This window comes from Labrus bergylta, chromosome 12 (genome assembly GCF_963930695.1).
Source record: "Labrus bergylta chromosome 12, fLabBer1.1, whole genome shotgun sequence".
Classification (NCBI taxonomy): domain Eukaryota; kingdom Metazoa; phylum Chordata; class Actinopteri; order Labriformes; family Labridae; genus Labrus; species Labrus bergylta.
In genome coordinates, this window is record NC_089206.1 from 8,886,650 (window position 1) to 8,903,489 (window position 16,840).

The 16,840-nt window shown below is 39.9% G+C and overlaps 1 protein-coding gene across 4 annotated transcripts in view; it reads right to left on the reverse strand.

Moving 5' to 3' along the window:
• The window catches only part of LOC109986037 (protein kinase C and casein kinase substrate in neurons protein 1), a 36,084-nt gene that overhangs the window by 7,825 nt on the left and 11,419 nt on the right, over nt 1-16,840 (reverse strand). For 3 of the 4 annotated variants that reach the window (XM_020636554.2, XM_020636563.3, XM_020636570.3), the window contains exons 3-5: nt 4,097-4,226; nt 656-812; nt 301-536 (exon numbers count right to left, since the gene is read on the reverse strand). In XM_020636554.2, the coding sequence (XP_020492210.1) occupies nt 301-536; nt 656-812; nt 4,097-4,156 (453 nt within the window). In that variant the 5' untranslated portion in view covers nt 4,157-4,226. Of the gene's footprint in view, nt 1-300; nt 537-655; nt 813-4,096; nt 4,227-9,929; nt 10,143-16,840 lie in introns of those variants that run through there. The other variant, XM_020636588.3, reaches the window with a different exon arrangement.

The window sequence follows — 16,840 nt, forward strand, 5'->3', positions numbered from 1 at the left end:
GCACATACAGCCTTTCAAGAGTATACTATGGTGGGAACATATAGAGTACAAGGCTTGGTTTCAATAACAAATTAATTAATGACTGATTATGTTACCTCATAGAATCTTTGTTGTTAATATCATATACAACTGAACTGCTTAAGAGCAGTGAATCAGGAAATGTGCATAAAGGGAGGAGAGATGAAGTGATGATGTGACACAGCTAGACTCATCATAAGCAACACATGTGAGTCAAATAGCAGCTCTTTTCTGTCTTAGCATAAAGATGATGACTCATTCACATTTCTCCCCCCCCCTCACCTCCTTGAGCTTCTTGGCCCAGGGCTTCTGAGCCTTCTTGAATCCTTCATCCGCCTCCTTGGCCTCCTTGAAGCCTCCAATCATTTGCTTGTGATAGGCCTCCTTCTGCCAGTTCTTCACTTTCTCCACGTCCTCGTTCATCAGGTTGTTCTTCACATCTTGGTGCAGCTCACTCACTTTGTCTGCCTCCGTCATCACAGCCAGCCAGGCTCTCTCCACAGAGCCGTACTGTGGACCTGTGGGTTGGGGGAAAAAAAAACCAGTGTAACCAGTGAAAAACATTATACTAACCGTGAATCTACTGTACATCCGTTTGTTGAAGTATTAATGTTACTGAGCAATCCCTGAATGAGACCTTTCTCAATGAGCTGCCTCCATCTCTTGGACCAGGCAGTTAGCTGATCGCCATATGCTTTCTCTATCTTCGCACGCTCCTGCAGGCAGCCCATGAGGTCATTGCAGAGCCGATGGCCATCATCAACTCTCTTGACAGCACGTTTGTAGTTCCCTACCTGAGAAGAGAGAGACAAAAGGGCTAAATACATGTGAAAATATACAGTATAGAAAGAGTGATGAAATGTACATTTTTATATATCACTGATAAATATAAGCTGATATACTCTACAATTTAAGGTGTTTATAGTAAATTAGAGAAGGATGATTCTCTTGTGATATTTGCCACATTACTTAAGTAATTTCAGTGATTTTCAGTTTGTAAACAAACAGTTTTGGTGGCCCTACGTTAACTTTTCTTTTAAATCGTGCTCTTATGACACAGAGGTAAATAAGATATCACCAAAAAAAAAAAGCTTTTTAATGTGTTTTTCTGTTTAATGAGGTTAAACTTTAGATGTTGTTCAGCCTCCAAAAAAAACAATATCACAACCACTCAGTTCTTTGACTCTTTCTAGATGTTAAATTAAGGTCTAAAGGTGACATAAGGATGTTTGTGCTTTACCTAATTTGTACATTTTAATAATAATGGTAGTGAATAGTTAGAGTTTGCACGGAGTGCACAAACAAAATTTAGACCGGAAATTAGTTCATAAATGTGGAGGAAAGGTTTTGTATTTTAACATTTTTTACAATGACAGAACAAATTACCTCTCATTGTATCAATTGTTCCTCACATTCCTCAGTAACTATACAACAATCATTATAGAAAATGTTGTCAAGGTTTCTTTAAATCTGTTGCTGAGCAGAGAGGTGGAATAAGAGGAAGTTGAAGAACGGTAACTCTTACTGCACAAAGCAAATCTGAGTTTATCCTGAAATATACTGTGCATTCCCTCTGATAACATTAAAGCACGTGCTGCAGAAGTCATGCACATTTTAAATCCTTGCCATAAATAGCTTCAGCCACGTTCAATTTCTGGACAAGATATCAAAACAGAAAAATACCAAAATAAATTTGTGAAATTATAGCTTTTGCTTTGAGCTTTGGCCACCTTAAGCAAAACTGCCTTAAAAAGCAGTGCTGTGTGGCTCCGCCTCCTCAGAGCCTGCAGGGGGCGTGAGCTCATGGTGCATGATGAAGGGAGGGTAGTAAAGAGGGGGAGGGGGGCTTTTGCTCGTGCCTGTGCATGTGTAGTTATGCAATGACATAGGCTTGTGTTTATGTGTGTGTGTCTGTGTGTGTGTGTGAGACTGCTTTAATCCTCTTGAGTGGTGTAATGCAGGCAGACAGATTCCCAGTAATGGATGACGAGGTAGAGTCAGAAATACATAGAAACCACGGATAGCATGTGTGTAAGACTTGAATGCATGCCTTCACATACAGCCTTACACACACGGCTCGTGCGGTGCGTGTCTGATGTGTTTGTGGCTGCAGAGCTCGCGCTGTGATTGGTTCCTGACATGGGCATGCATGTGTGGACACTGTTAGAGGGGAGGGCGCTGCAGGGAGGCAGTGAGACAGGTGTGTGACGGTATGTGTGCTGGCCAGAGTGTGGCAGACTGCAGAGTCACACCAACAACAACACACAGGTGGACCGATTCTACACATGAAAACACACTTGAGCTCGTTGTTGAATTAGAATTCAGCACCATGTTGATGATTTCATGGTTTGGCTGCCCCCTTCTGTTACATATTAGTGTTTATGATGATGAAATCTGAGTGTTTTTTTCGAGCAGTTCTCAACCATGGGCTGAGCAGAGCTGTGTAGCTAGTATGGAGATGCTATAGGCAGGTGCATGTGGTGAAAGGCCTCCTCAGAGCCGCTGATGACTGAGGCTCTTTGTCTGTGTCTCTGTGGCTAAGAGCTATGATACAAAGAAGACTCTGTACTGAGGGAATTCATTTACGCTAGCTTGTTGGACACACAAACACACACATCCTCTTTATCTCGGCACAAGTGAGGATGGATGAGACTCGTACGATGTTTGTATTTGTTGTGATGTGCCCTGTGATGACACAATTTACCGATAATATGATTTGTAGTACTTATTAAATGAGAAAGGATTGTGTTGAAGCATCTGCAGCCGGCTCACAATGGCCACTCACATCTTTAACAAAGTCTGCATGTGCCTATTGTGAATTGTTGTTGTCTCATTCAAACATTAAGTGTATGTCCAAGTGGTTATAGTCAATTCCCGGAGCCAATTCACAAGAAGAAAACAAGTACTCGTGGTTTCTAACACCAATATGTGTCCCGAGTCTGTCTACAAATTGCCCGATTATGGGAAAAGTTCATCCTCTCTGTCTCTTTCATGCTCCACTTTTCAGATAATGTTTTAATTTTCCCTTCACGACATCACAAAGGGCAGTAACCCCTCCCCCAGGTGGGTGACACCCCCATAGCCAGGTGTTTGTTCTGCCCTCTGTGTCTGCCATCCCACTGTAAATAACAGGGCATGGTGTGAGGAGGCCGGTGCCACATCCCTTTAGCCAGAAGGGCGTGGTCAGACACAGCTAATTTGCATTTAAAGTTACAGATACCGAATCAGCCTGTTGTGAGGAGGGCTGTAATAGAGGGGTTTATAGGCATACCAAACTACAGGATCAGAGTAGATCTTTTTTTTTTTTTTAGCAAGAAACCTCATAGACATGTTTTGGGGAGCTCTGAGACTTATTTCAACTTGTTGAAAAGGTGCATAATATGTGACCTTTAAGCTGCAGTCTTGATAACTAAGGTTAAGCAATTTCTAATCAGGTCTCCTTTAATAAGCTTCTAAATGATAGAAAGGGTTCAACATTTTGAGGGAGAACAATAGGATTAAAAAAGGACTATTGTATCTGTCTGTTAAGAATGGAGTTAAGGCCGGTAGATGGTAAGTATAACCACCAAAATGTGCCTTTATTTAATCAGGGCCGCAAATGTCAATGTCAATAAAATACGTTAACAAGTGAGCAGTAACTCTTTTGGGAGGATATGAGAAATACTGTATTTGTGATGTGTAATATTATTCAGTTTTGCAAATGATACGAGTTAGGATAAGCAAAACATTGTTGCTAAGACTCACTGTGTCTCTGTTTTTACAACATGTTCTTCTGAATCCAAAAAGCTTTTTTTTTTACTGCCACTGACTTGGCAAAATTGAATCTGAGGGGAGCAGATAGCTAGCTTTAGCTTCATCTGACTGCATCAACATGGTTTGAAAGCATGACCGTTCCACCCAGGACTCAGACCAAAAGGTAAAATATAATCATCAATCAATGCTGTTTACAGAAAATTTATATTTTTTCTTTTGCAATGTGTTTACTGTGTTACAATGTTACCTTATCACTACATTAAAAAAAAGATTAGCTAATGGTTTATGAAAACCGGTCCAAAGAGATCTGTTGGTGTGTGCGTACCTCCCAGAAGCTGTCCATGGTGTCGTCAGCACCAACACATTCATCGTAGGAGCCAGACATTTTCCTGGATGTGGCAAAGCACTCTAATGACTAAACCTGTCCTCTGCAGCAGAGCTGGGTTCCTCATGCACTGGAAAAGAAAAGGAGAACAATGTCAAATAGCTTTCTATTATTTACACAAACAGAAACAAAGCAGCACAGTGGAGAACATGTCCAAGCATTATCGGAAGAAGCAACGGAGCAATTTTCTTCTGCATACTGGAGGCAACCTTTCAGTGTGAGGTCTTCTATGTGAGACGTTTATAATAATGAGATAAAAATAGTCTTTTCCTGTCCGTGCATATAGCGCCGTGCCCTGGGGAATGAGAAGGGCCTTCTTATAGTGGCGTGTCCTAGAAAAGGAGCCAGAGAGAATGAAGCATCATCGCCATCACACAGCTCTGACCCTGAAATCCTTCCAGGGCATACACACACTTCTGACACACTACATCTGAGAGACACACATAGTACGCATGTTTTACCAAGTACAGCAGCCCATACTGCACATTGTATGCATAGTACCTTATTAACGTGTTAACATTGTTTAATATTTGCTTTTGTTTCCCTTGATGTGTTTGTTTTTGCTATACTGCAAGAGGACAGAGTAGGTGTAGTTTGTCATTCTTGTCCTCTGTCTGTCTTCGTATAGTGTGTAAGTGTCTAATTTATCAAAGCTGTGAAAAGCTGTTTTCATGCAGAAATTAAAGAAGAAAGCACTGTCAAAGAGATTTTCTAGTTAAAGTCATAGGAGTAAAAAGATTGTGTAATTGCAAACCCAAAATAAAGTGGAACATGTAGACTGAGACAAGATCACCACATCTATTTTGAAACCTAAAGATGTCCTTTAATGATGCGGTTTAATTACCTATTACCCTGTAAACCCCACTGACTACGGTCCCTGCTGGATTTCCTCCAAAGTTTAAGGTGATTTATATTTATTTGTCTGACGCCTTGTCGATATCTTACCACCCTGGTTAAAAGTGAAGAGACTGCAAGACGCTATATTGGTATTGAGCACAGTTTGAAGTCTAATCCATTCTGCTCACATGACTAATGGCTTCCTCATGACAGAGAGGTCTTCATTGCCCTGAGGTTGTGTTGATAATGTCGCTGCTCTGGGCTTGCTTTGTGGGTCTTAACAATTAAATGCAGTTGATTGATTGGTTCTTATCAAATTCTGCACATGGACCATCACTTCAAAACACAATTTTAGAATAGCTTTTAATTCAACCAAAAAAATAGTTTTATAAACTACTATATTACAGCAGACTTTAATTATTAAGCACAATGCAAAGTAAGCATGTTTGAGGTCACTGTAGTCGAAGGATGACTTGCATAATTTCAGATAATTTGCTGAGTCTGCACTTTACCGTCTGATGTATCAAAAGGACTAATTTTTTCAGATATTACCAGCACCCTCCACGCTTCATTCTTCATACTTCCCTTCATAGTCAAGTGCAAATTCATTCCTGCACTATCCTTCGTCCCTGGAATGAGTCATGAAAATTGACGGTCTGCGCTAGGCCCAATCTGAACCGGCCTGACCTCACTTTCCTCACACAAAACATAATGACATAATCGCCCTTCAGAGGAGAATAAGATGTTCTGGAGATACAAGGTCTGTTTCTGAAAGGATAGTGTTTTTAGTAGCAGCTCCAGCCAAACACAATGTGTGTTTTTATAGGGGGGGGGGGGGTCCTACTCATCAATACATTATCAAAGGAACGATTGTACCCAGTGTTATTGTTTCTAGTTTCAGCTGCGGATCAGGCAATCTATTCTAGCTCAGTCAGTGTTTCCCCTGACTGATTTAGCCAAGCTGTGTGTTATCCTTGGTTACAGCCATCACACCAGTCTGTGGAGTTGTCAAGCCTTTCAGACTGCTAGCTATTGAAGTGATCAGACAGCACAAAATGCCAAAAGAAGAATTTTATGATTTTCATCACCGTCTGATTCAGAAACAACTTGAGCGTCTCAGTTGCAAAAGGATCAGCAGCAAAGTGGTCCACTGGCAGTTCTTCTTTTTTTTTTTCTGAAAAAAAGGGCTCTATGACTCAGAGAATAAAAGCAATGTCTGTGCACCTCACTTTGCTATGAACCCTGCAGGGTTTGATACATTTTGAGGCTTTTCACTGTTGGAAAAAATATTTTACTGAAAATAAATAAATACTTATGTTGACTGCATTATCGTTTGGAACATCTTAGTCGGTGGGTTTGATCCCGAGCTCCAGCAGCCACATTTCCGATATCCTTGGGCAAGACACTTAACCCCAATTTGCTCCTGCTGCTTTGTCTGCGACATGTGAATGTGTATGAATGGGATTAGTTACTGCTGATGATCACTTTACATAGCAGCCTCTGCCATCAATGTGTGAATGTGTAGGTGTGACCTGCGGTGTAAAAGCACTTTGAGTCGTAGGAAGACTAGCAAAGCGCTATTCAAGCTCAAGACCATTTAGTCAATTTTGACTAACTGTATTTGTTCCAATGACTAATTAATTATTTACAACACAATACTACAAATGAGCTTGTGCAATAACTTGCTTATATTATTAGACTGTCAGTCTAAAGAAGCTAAGAGAGTTTGAGGAAATTAGCAGGCTCGCGGCTTGCTTATTTGATCTCTGATGGTAAGAGAGCATCAGGTGAACGGCACAAAACAGGTTCCTGAAAAAAGCGTTCATCTCACATACAAATACTAAACCAGCTAATAATCCAGTTAGCGTAGTCACAGAAATCTGAAAAAGAATTCTAACATATAAATTACATAACACCAGATTCTTGCCCACCAAAGAAACTTGAGCACAGACTCTTGGACGTAAGTGCAATGAACCACACAAAGAGATATGATATTTGTCTAATATTTGCATGGACAAAAGAAATCCCCAAAGGCAAAAACAACACAATCATGACCAAGAGGTTAAGTTCAGTGACTGTACTAGCTGTGTTGTTGCTTAGCAAACAGCTAGCGGCAACCAACTGTCTCTCAAAGCGGCCACTTGCTTTATTCATAACTTTTAGCATCAATAGAATTCTACATGTGGGTTACAATAAGATTTAATAAGAAATAAAATGAGTTAAATATTTAAATAAGAAAATTAAACCAAAACCGTCTTTTGCACCAGATTGTTAACAGACCATTTCTGCACAGTGGGATCTTTTAATATGGGGCCTTATTGTCATATTATTGTGTTTCTGTTTTTAAGCTCCATTGAAGAAATCTGACAAATCCATTTTATTTCAACGTCTCCAGAATGACAAGCTGCTGAAAAGACTATCATCAGTGAAATTCCAAACAACATCTAGTAATATTTCAAGACATATTTTGATAACAGCTCGGCTAATAACATACAGCAGAAATTGTGAGATGATGAGAAAGAAGAGACTCTTTTTAGAGATCCGGATCATGAAGCTCAGCAATAAGAGCTGACTAATGGCCTCTTTTGGCTCCCAGACAGCTCTTCATTTGGTAGCCTATCATTTTCTTTTCTTAAATCAGCCAAATTAAGTGATGTTTTGACCTATGACTGATACCATGTGCATGTATTTGACTTAAATTATTCATAAACTAAACCGTATTATTCCCAGAATAACACAATTTCACATGATGTTTGGAGTCAAACATTAATGTTAAACCATTGAGTAGTCCTCATGTCATGCTGAAAATGATTGTTTGAATTCAAACACTGAACACATTGCATGGTCTACTGTGATACGTAACATGATAAAGTATATAATATTCAGTCCAAAACAGAATCCCACTTTTAATGGAGCACACATTGGCACAGCATTCAGTCAGTAAATGTGTACCCGCTGTGGCTGAGTGGTGTGGAGAAAATATCACTCCTTTATTCTGTTGAGTGTTAAATAACAACAAAAAGGAGGAAAAAATTAAACCAGCACTCAAACAGGAGCCGTCCCCCAATGGTTCACGTAAATGTTAAACAATCAGCCACCTCTTACTAGCTACTACTTCCGTTAGCTAAGAACAAGCTGAATGCTAACTTTACTTTTTGAAAGTGTTATACAGCATGATAGGAAATGCATTAACAGACTTAAATTTGTAAAACTGCATATCTTATATCCCAAAGCTAGTTTCAGGTAGAAGTTTTTTTTGGGGTCATACACTGATTTGCTTTCCTCCCTAAAATTGAATCAGGAGAAATAGCTAGCTGCACGTTTACTTAGCTTAGCAAAAAGACCGAAAACAAGGAAACAGCTGACCATGCTCTACTTAAAGATCTCAAAAAATAGCCAACCAGCTACTAATGCTTTACATTTTGTATCGTTTCTTTTTTTTTCAGGAAAAAAAAGGATTTAAGTTTAAACCACAAGTAATTATTTTCTGATTCTTATTCTAAATATGCTAACTGGCTTCTGGTTCTAGCTCCATATTTAATGATATCAACCTTCTTCTGTTCCAAACAGCTGAACCATTCCTTTAAGAATCAGTGTTCCCTGAGTGAATTCACTATTGAAGAGGACATTCCTGCAGCACTGGGATGTTCTTTGTGAAGAAAACTTAACCAAATGTGTAACCAAATGGTCAAAAAAAAAAAAAATGCAATGACATAAGAAGACCTTGGTGAGTTAAACAAACTGGCTCTACTCTAATTTTCTTTTGTTACCAAAAGCATATTTACTGCCTTTATACAAACAACATTGCTGTAAAAGGAATGAGGCTCTCTCCTCAGTTTAAGAGATGTGTTGCTAGATCAACAGGAGTTAAAGGCACCACAGTCTTCAGATTCAAACTTACAAGAAAAAAATATCAAATAAAAAACGCAACTTTTGAAACAGAAAGAAAATGCCATATGATTTAGAATGGACTCATAGTTAAGCATCCCCAAAGTAGCACGTCCAAATCTTTAAAACAAAGAAAGTACCACCAGTGGACCAGCTGCCTGTCAATCAGTCAAGTCCTCCAATTAGCTTCCCTGACTACAACAACTAGTGACATCAAAGCCAGTTAAGCTACGGCACTATGCCAAAATCAAAGCTCATAACTAAAACCGATGCGTCCAGCAGATAAGTTAACCCAACCAACATGACACTTGATGATGTCTAGAAGGCATGAGGAAAAAACACAATAATTTATCGATAGTGAAACCAAAGATTTGATTAAATCTCACACTAGATTGCACAACAAGCCTTCTATCTATCTTTTAGGTACTTAAAATGTAATAATAATGATGATACAGTTTGTTATTTCCACTACTACCGAGAGAAAACACATCACACTCTTGGTCCATTGCGGGTGACTGTTATGGGTCACTTGGGATAGAAAAAGGTGGGGGATTGGGGGTGGTAAGCATTGTAAAGAAGGGCTTATACTACAGTTATTGAGGTTAATCCACCTCAAAGGCAGTGAACACACCTCCTTTTCCTCACTATATTAACTGGTGAGGAAGGCATAGCGGCGACAGTGGACTGATTTTCATATAAATCAGATTCTGGCAACATTCATTTGATATAAAAGAGAAGAAAAAAAAAAGGTGTGTATAAAATGCAAAGAAATAACCGAAACATTACATACAACATGAGTAAATTTGAAGAACAAACGCTTTTCTTGTAAACAATATTTGGATGTATCTTTCAGTTTGAAACTGTTAATAGCAGACACTCCGGCCAGAACACTGGCCGCAGATGACAAAGACACTTTTGTCACGTTAAGTCTTTGAGAAGTCTGTTGGGATTGCAGCGGCTGTTTTGCTGTCTGAAGCTGACAGCGCTCTAAATGTGAAACTTCTGCACATTTGTAAGCAACTCAAGATTCTTCTGCTGATTCACTTACCATAGTTGGCTCCATAATGAAAAGAAAAAACAATCCAGGAATTTGAAATCAAACAAAGTTCCCCAAAAAAACAAATCCCTTGCTGATGCACTTTTTTAGAAGTCCGAATATGTCCTTAAAAGTTAGAAATATGAATTTTGCAGCTCTGACCTCTGTGGCCAAAGAGAACCCAGCAAGGAGAATAAGTCTGACAGAACCAGCGTGTCTCAGAGGCTGAGGGATAATCCTGCAGTGTGCCACTTGAATAGCTTTAGAGGGGGAGGGTGCGAACTGGGGAGAAGAGCAAAGAAGCGGATAGGACGACTGAGACCCAAAGAGGAGAGAGAGATGGGTTATGTAGATAATAAATAGTTTTTTGAAAATAATTATTTGTTTCTGCATGGAGACAAATGCATTAGGATATGTTGGATTTTGAAAGATGGAGAATTTCTAAATATAAATTTGATTTCCCATGTGCACAAACAGCACTGCACTCCTGGGACTTTCACCCCTGGGACTTTCACTCCTGTGACTGTATGGCACTTAATGCTGCAGGTAACAAAGCTTACGTGCTGAATATGATCGCCTTAAAAAAAAAGAATTAAAGAGAACCTCTGATCTAGAGGAGACAAATGTTCCTGACACAGCCACAAGGTCCAGTGTTGACAAGCCATTTACAGCACTGAAGGAGAACCACAACAAACACGTAAGCTTGTTACAGTAAGAAGATTTCGGAGAGATGAACTAACTTTACTCCGGTGCACTATCAAGCTCACTTTGTGCTGGCTGATTAGATACCTACAGAGTTAAGATTGAGCCCTCCAGTAATGTATAACATGGTATTGTATATTAGTATCTGAAGCATTGTCATTATGAGATTGGGCACTAATCTCTGATGCCCTGCTCAGGTACTGCGAATGGAAGTTAGCTCATTAGCTAACTCTGGCCCATTTACATTGATGTAGAACCTGAAAACACTGAGCAATATTTTATTTTCATTGGTTAATAAATAGAAAATATATTTAAATCAGCACTTACAATCTTGAATCTTGACTTCCAAGACATAGTTGTTGACAAAAATGTGTGTATTCTTCATTCTTACAATTATACAATAATTAGATAAACAAGCAGAAAACGGAGATGGTAGATGTGCTACATGAGGTTTTAAGCTAATGCTCAGTATGAACTAAAAAATCTGCATGCATGCTAGCAGCTCTGTTTTGTTCTCTTAGGCATATTGTTGTGACTTTAACTTAAAGTTCTATGTAACACAAAGGTCAATTGAGGCAATTGCATAAGCTTAAGTATTGGACAAAAATCAACCATAGCTTCATTAATAATTTGTCATGTCAAAGTCATAGGCTGCATAAAACATGGAGGTAGTATAAAGAAAAACAATGTCGGTCAACATATTGGAAATGCTATCTCAACCACACTTTCAATCAGTCTAGTAACAGGCAGAGAGATAGGCCTGAGATAGGCCTTAACTAGCAGATTCCAAAGGATCTCTGTGCGCAGCGTTCATCTCTGCCGTGGTTTTGCTTCGTCATATGGCGCGTGCCCTACCCCACTGGGTCCGTTTCTGGAGCGCAGCAGAGCGCATGTGCTGCTGTACTCACAGGTTCATAAGATCACAGGAGAACAACAAGATTACGCAGGAATAAAGAAAACAAGGTGCGTTGATTAAAGAGGGTGCAATCGGCTCCATAGTGCACGGCACTGAGGGACCACAGCCAGTTTTAAGCCACCTGGCAAACAGTGACAACGCGTCTACCTGTCATTCAGATCAGTCAATTATTTAAATGTGTGAATAACTGTGAGGCTTAATCGAAAAAAGCAAAACAGATGAGTTACAAAAACCCATCTCTGTTCAGTTTGTACTAATAAAGAAATTAGCTTTTGTTACCTAACCTGTTTTTTGAGCCAACCTCTTTGGTTCTGCTGTAAAAATGAATATTTCAACATGGAATCTAATGGGGATTTCTTTGGCTTAAAGCCAGACTCAAATAGACACTTGAGGAACTGCAGTTTCTTGCACATCTGCATTGACTTAATTTTTCAGCACCGAAGGTTGCCACTTGGTCTCAACATACTAACCCTTTCCTCTTATGTCTGTATGTTTACTTCCTGTCAATGTGTGTTTTCCTGCCTGTGTGATATGTTCCGTACCCTGATTATCCTCACGTGTTTGATTAGTTTCACCTATGCCTGATTAGGTTCACCTGGGTCTGACAAGCCTTACTTTCACTCTTTATTTTCCTGTGCCAATTCTTCTTTGTACCAAGTTTGCTCCAGTATTTCTGTTTTGCGACTTTTAATTATCTGCCTTTTACCTGGATTAGTATGTCTGCTTTCTTGTTGCCTTCCTTACCACTTGTAAGCTTTGTGTTTCTCTTTTTTTTTTTTTGCATAAATGTATATGAACAGCACCAGCTTGGAAATTGCAATCTATTGCAGCTATTTTCTGTTTGTTTCCACCATACGTGACAAAATCGAAGTGGCCTGTCAAGTCCTCATCTGTGGTTTTGATATACAGCTGTTGATTTACAATGCATACTGATTAATGTGGATTCTGTTTGATATGCGCAGCAAGCCCTCCTCTTGTACCAACTGAGAAAAAGGACACACAAGGAGAGACAGAGGGAAGCAAAAGGGGGAAGAGAGAGGAGTAGATGATGAAGATTGAGGGGGGGGGGCTGAGGGAAAAGAGGAGAAGACAGAGGCTAGAAGAAGCAGCAGCAAGCTCAGGATGTAACATGTAGCATGTCAGACAGCCAGACTGTTCCACAGTGGTATGTGGAGAGCCACAGGGGCAGGACGGCAGCTGAACACATCAGGACAGAGATGTGATTCATCTCATGGTGCAGGCTGTTGGATGTTGCCAGGAGACAGAGCCGCCTTGTGCAGACTTCACACACGCGGTAACAGTCGAGGCCGTCATTAAGCTGGACATGTGACCCATGCTCTGGACAAGGAGCAAGAAGGCTGGCCCATACAACGGCACACACAAGATGGGAACTTGTGAAGTTATGAGTGCACACTGAACCATGGGAGGAAAAAGAGTCCTGAAGAGGAGCCAATCAGAAAAGATGCTGCAATGGGAGCAAGAGCAGTAAATATGAGATATAGGAGGTGAAGGAAGAGCAGTGATGGTGGAGCGTGAGGGTGTTCCTGTGTTGTGTTTATCAGCTGAATGTGTTGTGCAGTGAGCCCTTTTTACTGCTTGCTGGGGCATGGAGAAGGAGAGTCAAATTTGAACTGACATGTTGATCCAGGCGGGGAGTCCGCAACAGAATTTAGGAGAAAAAAAAGAAGCCCTCCTCTTCTCTCTCTCTTCCAACTTGCCAAGCCACCAGAGGAAAAGCCCCTCTGACAGCTTTATACCTAGACACACTTTATATTTTAATGAGCAGAACAAGAAGAAAACAAACACGTCAGAAGAGAGAAATGAGGATAAATGTGTTACTCATCAGGTTAGCAAGGTAAGCTAATGCTCAATGTAAACAAGAGGGATCTACAGGCATGCTAGCAGTTCTGTTTAGTGCTTTAAGGCATGGTGGGGCTTTTACCTACATGCTAATTAATTTTAGCTCAGCTTGTTCGCATGCTCATACTTGCAGAGATCCAATGAATGCTAAGCACAGTTGAGGCTGATGGGGAAGCCATGAGTTTTGAAAGCACATGGTCTTAAGCTTTAGTAGTAGATGAAGGCATATTGGGCCCTATTGACAGCATAAGATGTCAATGAAGGGATCGTAAACATTGTTACAATTTTCTTGAGGGCCGTCAGCAGACCACCAAAGTCAGTAGGATTTGTCATCTATGGACTATAAATGGCAGTACAACATTTTAGTGTCAGTAAATAAAGGAACTGTTGAGTTCTTTCCCTGGACATTTTACAACTTCAACAAGCTGGTGCCAATACGTGAAAGATCAGAGAATCGCAGAGGGCAGGAGGACTAATCCTTATCCTGCTTGAATGTCAGCTGTTTCAGCGAGCTTAGTTTTGCATGTATTTTTAAGGGTATTGTTGTAGTTGTTTCTTTGTAAATAACGATGTTTTGGGGGACTCAGAAACCTAAAACATGTATCTTCTAACCTGTAACAAGATGTCAAATGATTTCTTCTCATAAGATCAAAGTCATAAGGTAACCGCTAATTAAAATCTCTTCATAAAAATGAGTCATTCAGATGGATACTTCCTCCATGTCATTATGTCTGCCAAATGTTGCAACATAGCAACCAAGATCACAGAGTCCTCAGATGGCTTTGGCTTTGCCTGTGCAAGCTGTGTGGGTCAAGATTTCAAGCAAACAAGCGCAGGATGACTCAGCTATCTGATCATGAATGTCTCTGCTACAAGAAGAGAATCACGTTTCTGCATCATTGTTTGTTCCTTCCTGGGTGATGGGTGGTGGTCTCCTCTCTTCCTGTTGTCTGTTTACATCAAGAGGAAGTTTGTTTCCCTGTGTGATTCGTCCAGGTGTGCTTTAGCTGAGCTCCCAGAACAACAGACCACACACACAATAATTCGTCAGCACTGAGATGTAAATAATGAAGAAGAAAAAAAGACACTGTATTCATTAATATTATATTGATTTTCTGCAGGGGAAATGTTCTCTCTCTTCCCATGTCCCTCAGCGGAGATGAGAGGGCATGGTCAGCTCAAGGTCACATGGATGATGACGCACCATCCTACATTTCATCTGACAGCCCATAAAATATTTGTGCTCTGGTTTAATCTCAAATGCCTTGTTTGAGACAAGGACCATCCAATGTCACCAGAGATGAGGTAACAGCCCAGCATTATGAAATGCTCTGAAAGAGAACATACAACAACTGCATGTAAACAAAGAGGAGGTACACACAACGTTTAGAAAAACTGGAATTAAAAAAACAAAAGTAACTTAAAGCTCCTGTGAGGAACTTTCTGGTACTGTTGATGTTGGCGCCCCCTGTGGCCAAACTAATATGTCTTATTTCCCTTTACTGGCCTTTCCAGTACATGCTTATCTATTGATTTTGAACATGTATAACTTCGTGTGAATATTTCCTGTTGAAAAAGTTATGTTTCAGCCTTTGTCTGCTACCTGTTGGTTGCAACAGGGCCAGGCAATAATAATAACAATATATAAATAAACAGTCTCGTCTCTTGTGGTCTAGTTTCCTTTTGTAGGTCATATAGAGGCATCAATGTTGAATGCAGTCTTTTTCATAGCCAGTTAATAAATCCTCCCATGAGGAATGAAATGATGGATAATGAAAATAGTATGTAGCTGTGGTGAGCAGTTTTTCACAGAAATAAATATTAATAGAAATAAAAAGTCTGGAAAATAAAATGAACTGAAACTAAATAAACTCCTATTCTGAAGAAATAAAGAGACAAATCTTGTGTTCAGTTACACATGCTAGAAAAAGGATAAATAGTATAATTGAAAATAAATGCAATCCAACAAGATAGTAAATTAAAGCAAACTGGGAAGTGAATCATATCACCAACTTTAGTTTTAGACTGTGGCTGTCAGAGATGGAAAAAGAGCTGTGTGGGCATAAATGCATCTTATGCAATTAAAGTAACAGAAAGAAGCCAACATGCAGGCTCCTTTCTGAAAAGATCAACGTGTCCACAGCCTGAACATGCAGCTCTGTGAGCCTAAACTTAGGCACAGATGTTATTTAAGCTCAATGCTAACAGCCGCGCGGTAGAATGCTCATAATGACTCATTGTCAACACGCTTCTCACATTAGTTGTTAACATTTGTTAATTAGCTCAAACACAAAATGCCATTAGTTTTGCACTTTGACTATAAACAACAGTATGAGACTCAAAGCTTGATCCAAAGGCAACTAGACTTGGCTGGCAATTTCAACATCTTCAACCAAGTCCAGTTGCCTTTGGATCAAGCTTTGATTTACCATGAGCTGGATGACTGAAAACCTACAATGACAACATTACGAGACTAATTTCTATCTTGGTGCCAGCTGAAATGTTCATCCAAACCCATTTATCATGGTGGAACTAGGCGGTGCAAGACAGAAAGTCCCCAAATTGTTACTGTTGTCCAGTGTGATCCATTGATCCAACTTACCAAATACATTCATTGCCCTCCCCAGAGTCTAGCAAAGTTCAAATCTATAATAACCAAAACTAAAGAGAGTCCTACCTATTAATTAAGAGAAACTCCTGAGACATCAGAGTGATTGGACTTGGCAGTTACCTGCAAACAGTTTCCCTTCCTCTACTCCGTCTCTCTCTCTCCCCTTGCACAGTCTCTCTCACTTTACCTCTACTCTACCTTATCGTGACCTTAAATGTCTTTTTGCACAATGAAAATGTCTGGTTGATGGATGTATTGCTCCTTTAGGGTGCTGCACCAACTCTGAACAACAATCTGAGACAGAATGTAATTTAATAGTAGTCATGACTGCTTTAAGTGCGCTGAAAAACATCATCTAAACGAGCCACTCAAGCAGATCAATCAATGAGCCACAGCCCTGATGACATGACTCACTAACTGCCTCTGTAACCTTGTTTACAACTATTACAGCAAATTAAGCACTGTGTATACTTGATTTGATGCATCCCTCAATAACGACAGTCGTTTTTATTGAGAACATTTTTCTGAGGTTGCTGGCTGCCGGAGGATTTCCGGCTCTCGGATGGCCCTGAAACTCCCTCTAGAACAAAAACTACTCTACAAATCTAGTTCTCTGACAAAAGTCAAAGACGCAAGGCAAGACAGAGTAGATTAAAATTGCATGACAGAGTAACGGATCCGGAGCAGTGAGAAAAAAGAAAGTCACAGAGCTTTTGCTTCTTTCAGACTGAACTGAATATTTAGTTTGATGTGCATACATTTGTTTTACACATTAAGCAGCTAGAACAACAGTTCATGGGTCAATGTTGGGTCTGTTTAAATCAGTATAAACCA